This window comes from Euleptes europaea, chromosome 13 (genome assembly GCF_029931775.1).
Source record: "Euleptes europaea isolate rEulEur1 chromosome 13, rEulEur1.hap1, whole genome shotgun sequence".
In the NCBI taxonomy this organism is placed as follows: domain Eukaryota; kingdom Metazoa; phylum Chordata; class Lepidosauria; order Squamata; family Sphaerodactylidae; genus Euleptes; species Euleptes europaea.
Genome location: NC_079324.1, coordinates 11,821,641 through 11,836,788, shown reverse-complemented (window position 1 = coordinate 11,836,788; position 15,148 = coordinate 11,821,641). Strand labels below are relative to the sequence as shown.

The 15,148-nt window shown below is 44.1% G+C and overlaps 1 protein-coding gene across 1 annotated transcript in view; it reads right to left on the bottom strand.

Moving 5' to 3' along the window:
- The window catches only part of GAB3 (GRB2 associated binding protein 3), a 120,576-nt gene that overhangs the window by 15,068 nt on the left and 90,360 nt on the right, over positions 1–15,148 (bottom strand). The window contains exons 3-5 of the mRNA XM_056859661.1: positions 10,038–10,254; positions 8,201–8,673; positions 1,194–1,249 (exon numbers count right to left, since the gene is read on the bottom strand). Of these exons, the coding sequence (XP_056715639.1) occupies positions 1,194–1,249; positions 8,201–8,673; positions 10,038–10,254 (746 nt within the window). The remainder of the gene's footprint in view (positions 1–1,193; positions 1,250–8,200; positions 8,674–10,037; positions 10,255–15,148) is intronic.

Sequence of the window (15,148 nt, the reverse complement as noted above, 5' to 3'; positions counted from 1 at the left end):
GTTAAGTTTATGATTCTAGAAAAACCTTATTTAGCATTCTAAAGATAGATTAAATACATATAACTCATATGAAATAATAAGTAATATAGATTAAAATATAGGTGTAATATCTTGGAGAAACAATACTGATAGTTTAACATAGACGTTTAAGAAAATTAGGCATGGTGTGATAAGAAAATCTTTCTACTTTAATGCAGATTTAAATATTAGTTTAATGGTTAATCTTAAATGTTCATATAGAAGAATGTAAAGAAGTAATAATGAATAGATGGTAGAAAATAAAATTGTTTGAATAGATGGTCAATCTAGGATAAAGTAAGGCACATTTGGTATTATGTTATGTAGTTAGGATGTATGTTTTATTTCATTTTGTATGGCTTGTATTTGTAATTGTAAGTTTAAAAATAATAATATAGTGTTATTTGTTCTTGTAGGTTATCCGGGCTGTGTGACTGTGGTCTTGGTATTTTCTTTCCTGACGTTTCGCTAATCTGCATGGATTTCACACATTAACAGATCACTTCAGGATACAATGGTTCCATATTAACATATCACACCCTCATTAGCACATTATCTTGATACTTACAGGACAATGATTAGAACATTACCTTTGATACTTTTTGCAGGACAATGATTCAGCTCAAACCCAACCCCTTTCTGACTATATATTACTCTTCCTACACACTTGACACTGAGAGACACCGTCCTTCAGTGTTCCTCCTCTGAAGATGCCCGCCACAGCTGCTGGCGAAACGTCAGGAAAGAAAATACCAAGGCCACGGTCACACAGCCCGGATAACCTACAAGAACCAATGTACTCTGACCGTGAAAGCCTTCGACAATATAGTGTTATTTTTTTAAAAAAAGCTTATGCATGCCTTTCCCAACCATCAGAGCTCGCCTTGAGCACTGCCCTGAGCGTTTTCTGGATACTGGCTAAAACAGCATCCAGAAAACATGGGCAAAACATGCAGAAATGCGTGGGGAGAGCGAGGCGGCTTCTGACGGTCGGGAAAGGCACGCATAATCAAAAGGAAGCCCCAAAGCAGTCGGCGGGGTGACTGTGAGGGAAACAGCCCTGCATAAATAATCCCACTTTCAAACCGATAAATGCTGCCTGAAAATTAATCTATGATGCATCCCTCTTGCTTCTCTTCCTAGAGAAATTCAAATTGCCAAGAAAGAGCACTTACCAAGTTCAAGCTAAGCCGCTTATCCCTGCTTCTTAAGGAGTTTTCTTCCATGTCAGCTGCAAAAAATTTTAAAAGGTCAATACATTGTGATTAAAAAGAAACTGATAAGCATAAAAGAGGAAGCATAATTATTGCATATAGCATGTGGCTTGAAGGAAATTACTATTCTGTCCAACAATGCCAGAACTGGGTGGAGGGTCTCACATCAGGAAGGGCTCAGGTCTATCATTCCTCCCTTTCTTCACTATACTATACCTCTGTATGAGAGGATAAATTCCTGAACAAGACATTAGGAATCTGTGGCTGTTCATAACAAAACTCCCAACACAACAATGCCAATATAATACCTTTTTTATTAGGACTAAACAAAAATGCCACAAAACATAATTAAATTTTTAAGAACTAAGGGAGGGCATCAGTATCCAGACGCTCTTAAGCTTGACCAAGCGAAAACACTGGCACAACTGACATATGGGACTTTACTTGGGCCACCTTCATCTACTTTTGTCCCACTGGAGTGGGTTCAATCTAAATTCTTGAGAGCAGCCCTCCATTTACCTCGTTGTGTATCAAATGCTACTGCTAGACTGGAGGCAGGACTGGCGAGGGTGGAGGCAAGGGTCTGTACTGCTTCCATTATCCTTTGGCTCAAATTAAATCTTATCCCTCAAGGACTGCTACCCCTGCTTCTACAGGATAAGTTCCAGTCAACGTGGCTAAAGATGGCCCTTAATAAAATGGCCTGCCTGGGCTTTTCTCCACCTACCCTGTTAGTCATGGACATAGACCGAGCATCAAGTTTCTTGAAGCAAAGGGTGGAAGACATTGAACGACAGACAGACCTTGGAAAACCACCATTTTTCCTAGTACCTGATAAATCTACATACTTGGGTCTTACCTGCAGCTTATTTTTAATCACCTTGAGTCTATTAATTATAGGAAGGTCTTTATCTTTACCCTTGCCAGATGCCAGGCCCTACCATTGGCTCTTTTAGAGGGGAAATATAAGAAGATTCCTAGATCAGAGAGGTTATGTCCATGTGGAACAGGGGACATTGAAACCATCAAACATGCACTGATATGTTGCCCATTCTACCACGAAGCATGCTTATTTCCCCCCTACTTGGTAAATTCCCTGAGGAGTCAGTTGAGCTTTTGGCAAAGAAGCTCCTATTAGGAGAAGACCCTTGGCTTATGCTCCAAACTGCCAAGTTCTGCGCTGTTGCTATTAAAATACGCATAGCTTTATTAGAGAATGTTAGAATATTTTACAATTTTAATGTGATAATTTTAACCAGGGGTTGCTTTTATTGGCCTTACACCTTTTATATCATCTGTGATTCTGCGGTACAAAACTATTGTGTCTGGAAATTTTGATGTGTTGGCACGTGATTGGTCAGTCGACTGTATTAATAAACTTGACTTGACAGTAAGCAAGCCACTCACTGTTTTATGATGTTTTTGTTTAGTCCTAATAAACCAGGTTGGAGAAGAGCTAGAAAAACCCCAGGGGGTTCACAAATGCACCATGATACTGTGGGGAAGCAGGTGGGGGGAGGAACTGTTTCCCAGGAGCTCTGTACCTAGGGCAGACAGCCTGTGCAGAAATGGCCTTGTAGTAATCATCAGGGCCGGTTCCAGGTATTTGTGGGCCCTGCGCCACAGGTATAACTGGGGCCCCTTCTTCCTTTGGTAACCATGGGCCAGTCACACACTCTCAGTTTAACCTGCCTCACAGGGTTGTTGTGAGGAGAAAATGGAGGAGAGGAGAACAACAGATGACCAACTTTGCCACCCTTTGCCGCTGGCTGCAGTGGTCATAATTTGTACATTCTAAAACCTGTTCTTGTTGACTTCGGGGATATTTGCACAACACCACTCTCTCGATAATGCTGTTGATCAGATGCCTGTGTAACAAAACCAACAACAAAAGGACGCTAAACCCACACAGTGGATAGCAATTACAATATGCGTAACCCAGGATCAAAAACTAATTTCCTGACCTTCATCAGATTTTATTTGTCCATCATGGACATTCAATGTTTATACCTTCGATCTAAATGAAAGGCACAAACCTGCAGAATTCTTAGGCCATTTATGCTTGGTAATTAGCAGCTCGTTCCAGGCTGAAGTGCCCCGCAGCTTTTTTTGAGTTTTGCACGCTGAACCGTCATTTAGGAAGTGACTGCAAAGCCGGCACATACTTACTTCGCATTTCTTAAGAGCCCCATTAACGCAACCTTTTGTGTTTGCTCTGCCCTCACCTTGAAGAATCCCCTCAAAGCAGCAAACAAAATTCACAGCCACGGGGTTAGCTATGCAAACGGAGGTTGCTAATGGAAGGAACAAGGGCGCAGGTGAGTGTGGGGTGGTGGAATTTCTCCTTTTGCATCGGGGCCGTGAATAAGCATTTTAAAGGTCGCATTTAGAAAAACAGCTTTGAGCAAGCATCAAAACTGACCCTGCATAAATGGCCATAATGTACTTTGTTATTGACTAATCTGGCTTGTATAAATGACTCACTTTGTTATTTACTATTGTGGCTTGTACACATACAAGTTATTAAATAGTGAACATTTTTGTACAGTGGTTGATTCTCAAGAACACATATTCGATTTAGGGTCCTTTTGCTCTCAGCCTTGTTACACAGGTTTCTTTGAGGATCCATGCCTTTTCTTTTTTGCAGGTACATCACATGCGGAATTAGAGTGCTAGACAGTATTGCATTCACACAACCATTAAAATGATATCCTTGGACCTATGTTTGTGTCAAAACATTGAAAGCAACAGCCTTGAAGACGGGGTTCTCTTAGCGCTCATGTGGCACAGAAAACCTATGCCTCCCAGTTACTGAGAAGCTGATTGAAGTTGCCTTATCCCTTTGCATTGTGCGATCTGATCAGCAGCAGCTCTCCAGCATCTCAGTCGGAGAAAGGTCTTTCCCAGCACCAGCAGCCTGAGAGCTTTGGGTTGGTAGTGCCAGAGATAAAACCGTGGTCCTTTTGTGGGCGTTCTACTGCTGAATCATGGTCCCTTTACATACGAAGCCACTTCAGGCCAAGTCAACCCACTGGTCCATCAAGCTCAGCCCAGTCTGTTCTCCTAGATCTTTCCCAAGAATTCTCCAGAGTCTTTCCAAGCCCTGAGACCTGAAATCCTTTACGGAACGCGTGCTTATGGAAACTCTGACCGCTTCTGGAAACTTCTGACTGCTGTTGATTGATGCACCTCATTGGCTTTATAACAAAAAGACACTTCTGGGGAAAAAATGTCATTTGCGACAGAAGCTAAACAATTCAAGTTTTCCTAGAGAGTGATTCCTAGAGAGGCTTGACATCACTTCCAGGTTTTCTCTGGAAGTGACATCACGTCATCTGTCTGATGCCCTCCCATGCCTCCCCATTTTCTTGCTCATTGTCAAGGTGACTTTTCTCCAGTGGACAGTGCCTTATCCTGACGCAAGAGGCTCAGAGTGGAGGAAAACACTTCCGCTAGGATTTATTTATTTATTGGACTTTTATGCTGCCCTTTCCTGACCAAGTCAGGCTCAAAGCGGCTCACAACTCTTTCAACACAATTAAAATAAACCATAATTTACAATTAACTCTATTACCTAACCTAAAAATCCAGGCACCCTTAAACCATTATATTTTAAACCATTATCTTTTAAAGCCCATCACATTTTTAATAGGTTAAAAATGCTTCAGAGAGCCATGTGCTCCAGCAGCTGCCCCCTGTGCAAATGATGCACATCTTGGCCAAGGGTCTCCAACAGGGAGCTCATGAGCTACAAGGCAGTTGCCAGCTGTTCGCAGAGTAGTTTGTGCGACCCCAAGAAGACCCAGGAAAACACTGCAAAAATATCTGCTCTGGAATTTTTTTTAAAGAAGCTTTTCTTTTATAAGATTTTTTTTCTGTGGTGCTTATCTGGTAGTTTCCTTTCTGGTACTCTTCCTAATCTATGTTCTGTTCCTCCAAGAGAGCATCCATCGCTGCGGAGTGCTCATTTCAACAGGCCCTCCAACTTTGGGAGGGTGGATGTAGTTTGGGATATTTGTCCGCAAATGTGGAATGAAGAGAGCCAACACCAGAGCTGGGATAATCCAAGGGCCAATCCAAAAGCCTTGTCTGCAGATGTGCACCCCAAATGTTAGGGTGAGGCCACCCTGGCTCGGAGCTCTGAGCCATCACATGGGGTACGGCTCATGCTCCTCCTTGCCAAGCCTTTAATACTTGAGGGAGGTGTGCCACATCTAATTCCCCAAGCCGCAAAATCTATAGATCAAGGATATCCCTCAAGGGGTTCCTGTCCCAAGTCACTTCAAGGCACAGAGGCCCTGGCTTCTGGTCTGAGGGTTACCCCTTCATCTTCCAAACTGATGCCTCAGGGTGCTCACCTGTGTTGTACCGGGTACCACTGAGGTCATATTTTCCAGCACTGCTCCTGCCACAGAGGCGGGATCAGGAGGGTCAGCCTGACGCAGACTCCTATATGCCCTTTCCTTGAGCTGCCTTTCTTTCTGCGTTAGCAGCCAAACCACATCCCTCCTCTCCCTTCCTTGAAGGGTGATGGGGCGGGCTTTTGATTACTCAGAAGCAGTTCTCATTAAAGAACTGATATGGAAGCACCAGGAGGCAGGCATTTTCAATAACAATCGTCACAATTATCTGAGCCAGAAAGCTGAGAGGCAACCAGAAAAAACTAACAAATCAAGCTCCTTAGGCTGCCACTGCTGTTGCCAGAATACAACTGTTCCGATTCCATGGGCACGCTTGAGCTTTTCCACTAAGGTGGATTTAGGAAAACAGCTGTATCAGTCAAAAGGGATGATGGGAGAACCAGGGGTTGTCTACTAGAGGCCTTCTGCTGGTTTGTTTCACTACTGATTTTTAATATTTGTATCTAATCTTTTTTAGAATTTTATTACCAGGGATATAAAAAATTATTTGCTGTAAACTACCCTGAAAACAACTGTTGAAAGTTGGTTAATGGAACAGTAAACAGTAAGAAGCCCTGTGGTGCAGAGTGGTAAGCTGCAGTACTGCAGTCAAAAACTCTACTCACGACCTGAGTTCGATCCCGACGGAAGTTGGTTTCAGGTAGCCAGCTCAAGGTTGACTCAGCCTTCCATCCTTCCGAGGTTGGTAAAATGAGTACCCAGCTTGCTGGGGGTAAAGTGTAGATGACTGGGGAAGGCAATGGCAAACATAGTCTGCCTAGCAAAGTCGGGATGTGACATCACCCCATGGGTCAGTAATGACCTGGTGCTTGCACAGGGGACTACCTTTACCTTTAAACTAGAAATGCAATGCAAAACAAACTAACTAACAAACAAACTAGTACAAACTGTTACTAGGCTATCCCATGTCTATGAGGTTACCTGGGCTTGTGGCTGTGGCTCAGTGGTGGACCACTAGCTTTGCATGCAGAAGGTCCCAGGCTCCATCCCAGGGATTCTTCAGTTAAAAGGATCAGTAGTAGGTGACAGAAAAGACCTCTCCCTGAGACCCTGGAGAGCCACTAGATGTCAGAGTAGACAATACTGGCCTTGACAGACCAATGCTCTGGCTCAGTATAAGGCAGCTTCATATGGAGATGGATAAAGGGCAAGCATGTGTGGAACTGCTACAAGAAATGTTTGATGTTGCCTGAGTGGGCAGGCTGGTAGGCTTGAGAGATAACGTACAACAATCTGGCACATTATCCTACTTGGGCATAATCTTTTGGATATGTGTTTGTGTGTGTCTCAAATGAGGGCCTTCCAAATCTGGAATTGGACAAGAGGGACCAACTCTAACATACTAGAACATAGGAAACGCCCTGCTGGATCAGACCAAGGCCCATCAAGTCCAGCAGTCCGTTCACACACTGGCCAACCAGTTGCTTCTAGGAAGCCCCCAAACAAGATGACTGCAGCAGCATTATCCTGCCTGTGTTCCACAGCACCTAATATAATAGGCATGCCCCTCTGGTCCTGGAGAGAATAGGTATGCATCTTGATTAGTATCCATTTTTAATAGTAGCCATTAATAGCCCTCTCCTCCATGAACATGTCCACTCCCCTCTTAAAGCCTTCCAAATTGGCAGCCATCACCACATCCTGGGGCAGGGAATTCCACAATTTAACTATGCGTTGTGTGAATACTTCCTTTTATTTGTTTTGAATCCCTCACCATCCAGCTTCAGCAGATGACCCCATGTTCTCGTATTATGAGAGAGGGAGAAAAGTTTCTCCCTGTCCACTCTCTCCATACCATGCATAATTTTATAGACCTCTATCATGTCCAGTGCCGGATTTACGTATAAGCTAAACAAGCTATAGCTTAGGGCCCCACTCTCTTGGCCCCCCCCAAAAAAAAATTTAAAGGAAAAAAAAACTGGATGTACATTTCCAAAATATAAGATAAAAAACAAATAAAATAAAACCTACATACAGCAACAGTGTTTTGTGTTGTGTAGGCTCCTATAATGTAAGTAATGGGCCCCGCCTGCTAGCCTGCTCCCTAAAATATCACTGGTTTGCTCCCTAAAATATCACTGGTTATCTAAATTGTATTTCAGTTTAACAATTACTTTGATAAAATACATATTTTGTTATGTGCAAATGGCTTTAGATACCTATTAGGTCCATAAATTACCATATAGCATATATTCAACACAAAAAAACAGCGACAATTTGTTGTTGACAAAGGACAGCTGGACATATAAAGGGCCCCATTACCTTCAATAGCTTAGGGCCTCATCAAACCTAAATCCAGCCCTGATCATGTCTCCCCTTAACCGTCTTCTTTCCAAGCTAAACAGCCCTAAGTGTTTTAACCGCTCCTCATAGGCCAGTTGCTCTAGCCCCCTGATCATTTTGGTTGTTCTTTTCTGCACCTTCTCAAGCTCTGCAATATCCTTTTTTTTTTAAGATGTGGTGACCAGAACTGTACACAGGATTCCAAGTGTGGTCTCACCATAGATTTGTGCAAGGGCCGTATGATAGCAGCATAACCATCCTTACCTCTCCAATTCCGCACGGCGTCCAAACCAGACAAGGAGATCCGCCTTGGCACCAAGGCCCCCTGAGCTCCACAGATCCTCACGTGTCCGTTGTGAAGAAACCCACTGGCCAGCTCTTCAGCCCTTCTGTCTGAGAAGTGTGTCGGCTTCGGAGGCCTCGGTGGTGGAGTGTTGGCCAGAACGTCGAGTTCAGGCATGCCACAAGAAAGGGCGGTCTGGCTTTTGTCACCTAGAAGGGTCGGTGTTAAGGGAGGTCCTGACAAGGGAGAGGAAGAGGAGAAGTCGCTGGAAGGAGGCCTGTTTGTGTCTGTGCTCCTGGAAAGGACCCCTTGACTGGCTGGCGGGGCCATCTCCTGCAGCAGGCTACCCGATGGCTGCAAATACAGCGAGGGCTGAGAGGCCACAAAGTCAACAAAGACATCATCCGATGAAGTCTGATCCAATGATCGATCAGAATTGGACCAACTGTGGCATCTGGAAGGAAGACAAAGAGGTTCGTCATCTGCCTCTTGCTGCTGTTCTGGGACAGTGACAGTTGGAGGACTTACACACTCACACTGGCAGAATGACTCTACGCCATTTTATTGTATTATCACATTTTGTTCTCGCTTTACTTCAAAGCAACATCAAATAGAAGTTTCTTTCAGGGTGTTTTTTTTTTTTAATTGGACAGCTGATCCAGAAGCTGGGAGGTGTGTGTGTGTATGTGCTCAGCATCTGGAAACGTCCGTTTTCCTGTTATGACTTAGCAGCAGCTGGGAAACAAATCTGCATGCCAGCCTGTAGGCATGTCCCATATCCCCGGCAATATTACCAGCAGTGCTGGTTGTACCTCTGGTTACGTACAGTGCCAGGAGTGCAAAAAAAATGAAAGTGAGACATAAATAACTGGCGGTGGTGGTCCAGAAGAACTCTCTTGCAGGCTCTACTTACTTACTTAATTTATACCCTACTTTTCTCCCCTGTGGGGACCCAAAGTTGCTTACAACTCTCCCCTTCTCCATTTTATCCTCACAACAACCCTGTGAGGTAGGTTAGGCTAAGAGATAGAGGACTAGCCTAAGGTCACCCAGCAAGCTTCCATAGCAACATGGAGATTTGAACCTGGGTTTCCCAGATACTATTCCAACACTCTCACCAATATACCATCTTGGCTCTAAAATCAAACAAGCAAGGTTGCATTTCATCTCAAGGCTGTCCGTTATGCAAGACTGTTCAAAAGATGGTGCAGTGTTACAGTGTGCGGATATGACCCCAGGGTACCTGGCCGTTGCCCCTCCACCTTCCCCCTGACGCTCTGGGCCGGTGCTTTCTCAGAATCAGGCAGCAGGCAGTTCCAGAGCTCCTGCCTTGATCCCTTGGCTGAGAGGTTGTTGGTTCTGCTCCAACCTCAGCAGCCTTCCTCCTCCCTGGCCTCAGCATTTATGGCCTTTATATAGAGCAGCCAGGCCCCTCTAGCCGCGCCCTTCCAGTCCCCAACCCCAAAGTCTATAAAAGGCCTAACCTATAAAAGACCTCCACATGTATGCTTCTGCGGGAGCGTCTTCCCCCTCCTCTCGCCGCCCAACAGCTGAGAGGTGGCGAGGAACTGGGGCTGCTTATTTTGGGCAGCAGCAGCAGCATTTCTCCCTGCTGTGTCTCAGCGAGAGGCTGCTGGGGCCGGCCTCATGGTTTCCCAGCTCTCATGGGCCTGCTCCCGCGCACCCGCCAGGGAACCAGGCATCCTTCTCCCACCCATCTTGACCATCTCAAGCCAGCTCTGGGTGAGTGTGCTTGGGTGGGGAAGTCCCAAGGCAGGGCTGGCTACCGCCGTCTCGGGACACACAGGTTTAGAATACCTGACGTGGCTGAGTTTGCCAGTCTCACAGTTGGACAAGAAGAGATAGTCTGGCAGGAAGACAGACTCGGACTCGCTGGCAGTCTCCTCCGCTGCAGAGGTGTCGGTGGCGGCCTGATCGGCAGATGAAGATGGGTCTGTGATCCTCAAGGCGTGGGCAGAAGCGGCTGGCGAGGGCTGCGGGGATGAAGTGGTGTGGGACAGGCTGTCCCCTGAATCTGCAACAAACAGAAGGAAAACATTAAGGCCATTTATGCACAGTCAATTTTCATGCTCGCTCAAAGCTCTTTTTTAAAATGCGACTTTAAAAATGTCTATTCATGATCCCGAAGCAAAAGGAGAAATTCCACCCCCACTCGCCTGCTCCTTTGTTCCTGTTTGCACAGCAATTAGCATGTGCATAGCTAACCCGCCGCTGTTATTTTGCATGGTTCAGGGGGGTTCTTCGCGGCAATCACCAAAGGTCACGTTAAATGGGCTCTTTAGTAATGCGAGGCAGGTATGCGCCGGCTTCGCAATCACTTCCAGAATGACAGTTCAGCATGAAAAATTCAAGAAAACATGTGGAGCAATTCAGCCTGGAACGTGCTGCTAATTACCATGCAAAAATGGCCTAAGACCTCGACAGGGCTCTTCAGGGCCTTGATTCTCCAAAGGGCTGATTCTGCCCAAAAATGTGACAGCAATGTGCAGCCTCCAGGGCATTCCTTATCACTTACAGCTGCTACCTGCTTATTCAGGGCTGCCCGAACAGCAAAAACCACAAGGTCAGTGCTGGAAAACAGCTGATCCAAAACCACCCAGGCCAAATGGGTCAAAACAGTTAGTGCTAGAGCTGAGTTTGTGCTTGTGTGTCATTTCCTTTATGGGAAATATTTTTAAAAAAATCTACCCCAAAGTAGGCACTGCATTGGTCCACAGCAAAAAGACATGTAGCCTCATGTAATAAGAGGTATTATGTGGCCTTTATTTTGCTGTGTACCAATGCAGCTGTTCACTTTTTTATCTACTTTGGGAATCCCCCAATTTAGCCGTGAGTCAGGCTGGAAATGAACACAGTGTCATGTGGACATTTTCCCCTTTAACTTGGTGGGGTGGGGGGAGAAGCTTCCTGCTTTCCACGCAGAGGAAAAAACCCACATGAAACCAGGCTAAAAGTAATCTTCAGAAATGTTCATGTAAGAGCTACTAGTTTTTTTTCTTTGCTTTTGTCTTTTTAAGGGACTTTTATGTCTTGCTTGACGTGGGAGAGAAGTTTAAGCAACTACTGGTTATGTTTCCAGTTGGATGGCTTCCCTTTTTATTTTGCCTCTCGTTCCCAGCATGCCGAGCGTGCATCATGTGGCCACGGAAGTCAACCGAACAGTCTATAAAGGATGGTGAGAAATAGGTCTTCACATCCATGACCTGAGAGATCTTCTTTCTCCCCTTTACAAAAAAACCGCACCCAGCCTTATGCAGAGTTCTGGAGAACTCGAAAGCTGCCACGCTGCATTTTTTGTTTTGGTTAATCTTACGGAAGCTGTTGCATGCCTTCCATTTTTGGATTTTTTTTACAAAATAAATTGAACAAAAAGCTACTTTATCTGCAATGCCCAGCAATCAGACTGACAATAAAATTAACATCACGTTCCAGTTCTGGAGAGCACCAGGTGTTTATACTGAGTACTTCCCTAACCCATAAACAATATCAAGGAAAGACAGCCAAGATATTAATTCAAGCAACGTTCCCAAGAAGTAAAATGTTTATACAGTGAGACGATGTCGCAGTCTGCAAAATGTGGAGCCAAATTCTCTTTCCCACAGGTGTTCTGCACAGCTCTTTGAAAACCACACGGAAGGCTAATCTAGATGTAAGGATGGGGGACGGACAGACACGTGTCTGCCCATTCACATCAAAATAAGACAAAAGTCCAGCAGCCCCTTAAAGACTAACCACATTTATTTCAATAGGAGCTTTCGTGAGTCACAGCTTACTTCAGATTGTGTAAAGGGGTGATCGTCCTATAAACGTCCTATTGTTAACAGCTTTGCTCATGTCTTGTAGACTGAGAGCCATGGCTTCCTTGATTAAGTCAATTCATCTCATGTTGGGTCTTCCTCTTTTCCTGCTGCCTTCAACTATTCCTAGCGTTATTGTCTTTTCCAGTGTGACTCTTGTCTTCCCATAATGTGACCAAAAGTAGGATAGCCTCAATTTAGTCATTTTAGCTTCTAGGGAGAATTTGGGCTTGATATGATCTAGAACTCACTTAGTTGTCTTTCTGGCAGTACACGGTATCCGTAAAACTCTCCCTTCACATATCTGAAGAAGTGAGCCATAACTCACAAAAGCTCATATTAAAAGAAGTGTAGTTAGTCTTTAAGGGGCTTTGGGACTTTTAATATACTGCTGTAACAGACTAACAAGGCTACCTCTTTGAACATCTATGAAGCTGCCTTCTAATGAATCAGCTCCTTGGTCCATCAAGGTCAGCACTGTCTACTCTGACTGGCAGCAGCTCTCCAGGGCCTCAGGCAGAGGTCTTTCACATCACGTACTTTGCTTTCACATCAAAAGCAGGGGAGTTGGCCTACTTTTATTTTTACCAAGAACAGAGCATATGGATGAAGGGAACTAAAACCCTGCACCTTCCCACTTCTTATCTCACTGCACTCGCTGCCTTCTGCCCTTCTTCAAGACTGACTCTGACATCAGAAGGCAGCCATGTTAGACGTAAATTGATCGAAGCCGCACAGAGCACCGAGGCAAGGTGAGGGTAGGATTCAGCTCTCCTCTTCAGGAGATCCATTTTTGTTTAAAATGCAGACTGTTTCCCACCCTCTGAGTTAAATGTGAATGGCCAGACATTTGTCTCACGGAGGCCGTCCCCCTGCCCGGTCACGTCATCTTTGCTCTTACAGTATCCAGACAATGCAGCCTCTCTTCCCCCAAATCCAAATTAGGGAAATGGACTGTAAAAGGAAAATAAAGGACACAGACAGACTAGCTGATTTATGGAACCTTGAACACGTGAAGCTGCCTTCTACTGAATCAGACCCTTGGTCCATCAAAGTCAATATTTACTCAGACCGGCAGCGGCTCTCCAGGGTCTCAGGCAAAAGTCTTTCACATCAACTACTTGCCTAGTCCCTTTAACTGGAGATGCTGGAGATTAAATCTGGGACCTTCTGCATGCCAAGCAGAGGCTCTACCACTGAGCCACGGCCCCTCCCCGTTAAACTATTAAACCTATGAATACATGCTTTTAACTTCAGTTTTAGAACTGACTTTCACCTGAGAAATTAACTCTATTGTTTATTTATTTATTTTCCTATAACGAGCAATTCATGATATAGACATGCCTGTGGCTAATAAGCAATATTTTCTTCTGGGTGGTTGTGATCCAGCAATCACAGTTCCAGTAGTAAAATTTATTTTGAGTTTATTTGAACTTAAGGGACACAAGGAGAATTTAAAGAACATATATACAATTAAATAAATTATATAAAATAAAATAACTTTGAAAACCCTGCCCAGCAGTTTAGTGTGGTTAGCTCACAGCCTATTGGCTAGGAGCTATACCATTAAAGGAAGGATATTTATTTCTTTTATGCAACTTCTACCCCAACCACCTTTCCCCCCCAGGCAGGGTTCAGGGCGGCTTCCAACAATTTAAAATACACCATATAAAACAACATATTCGGAATTTAAAACCAGGTTCTCAATCTTTTTTTTTTTTTGAGCGCAACGCATTCCTCTTTCCTGCCAGGTTCTCAATCTTAACATAATAGCAAGTTAAACAAGGCTGTACAACTCACAACCAACCAGCAGGTGGCAGTAGTCTTGTTCCACAGCCAAAGTACCGTATGCGGTTACGGATGATAAGTTCTCGGGATACTGGCGTCAAGCGTCTACTGCCCACAAGGTGTCTGCCTAAAGCCTTCACGTTTTAAAAAAGGCTTTCACTATGCATTATTGATTCCAACAAAGAAAATATCTGGTATGCATCGACAAGATCAGGGCCATTTAAAGACTGCGCATTTCATAAATGCGAGCCAATTAAACCTAGGGCTGAGATGCAGGCAAAATACTGTTGATTGATTCTTATTTGACTGAGATCAGATATTGGCAACTATTCTACAAAGCCAAGAATGCCACTGTTTCGGTGGCATTTCCTTTTTAAATTTCATCATGATGCTGTTTTTTTTTTTAGCAAAAACAGCTGCCTTTAAAAGCTGAGTTTTGTTATTGTTATTATTTCTGTTTTAATTACATTTTTCTAAAACACACACACACACACACAACCCCAAACCTCTATGTAACTGTATAAACACCAAAAGGGAAGCACAGTTTAAATAATATTTATGGAAACTTTGTCTAGCATTGCTAACATTTCTAATAATTCACAATATTTTTAACATGCAATGTCATTGTTTCTCAATTACCGTTTTGGTCATTAGCATAAGTGTCAATGGTATTTTTCTTTGTTGTTCTAAATGAACAACATGCTTTAAAAGTACTTGATCATTACATGATAATATTTGACCAGTCAAGTGACTGATTAGTTTCTGACTCAACCCTAAACATGATGGCTTTTCAAGTTCTGAGTTCTGGTGCTTCCTTTTATGCTGCTATTTCCAAGGCTAAAAGATTAAAATCTCATATTTCAGATATTCTGCAACTGGGTGACAGGGGTAGCTCTCTACAGGCGATGTTTTTGTCTCAAGGGAGCTCCAAGATTATGACCAATCCATGGAAACAGGAAATGACCTCTTATCAGGCCAGGCTCTATGGTCACTGTCCTGGAATGTGCTTGCTAGAGAACCAGTGTGGTGCAGTGGTTAGAGGATCAGACTAGGGTCTGGGAGACTCCAAGTGCCAGGGCCAGTCTTCCTTTATATGCAGTGGGTCAGATCAGGTGCCAAGAGACAAATATTGAAACCCTTCCAAATCTGATTAGATTACTCACATAAATTTATCACGCAAGCAACAAAAGGAACTCACAGAACCAGGAAACCATAAGCAACCCTTACGCTCTGCAACCATATCAGAGTTAGGCCACACGAACACAGCAAGGATTCTGTTTCCCTGTCCTCACCGCCACGAATGACACAAGTCGTTCTTTTGTG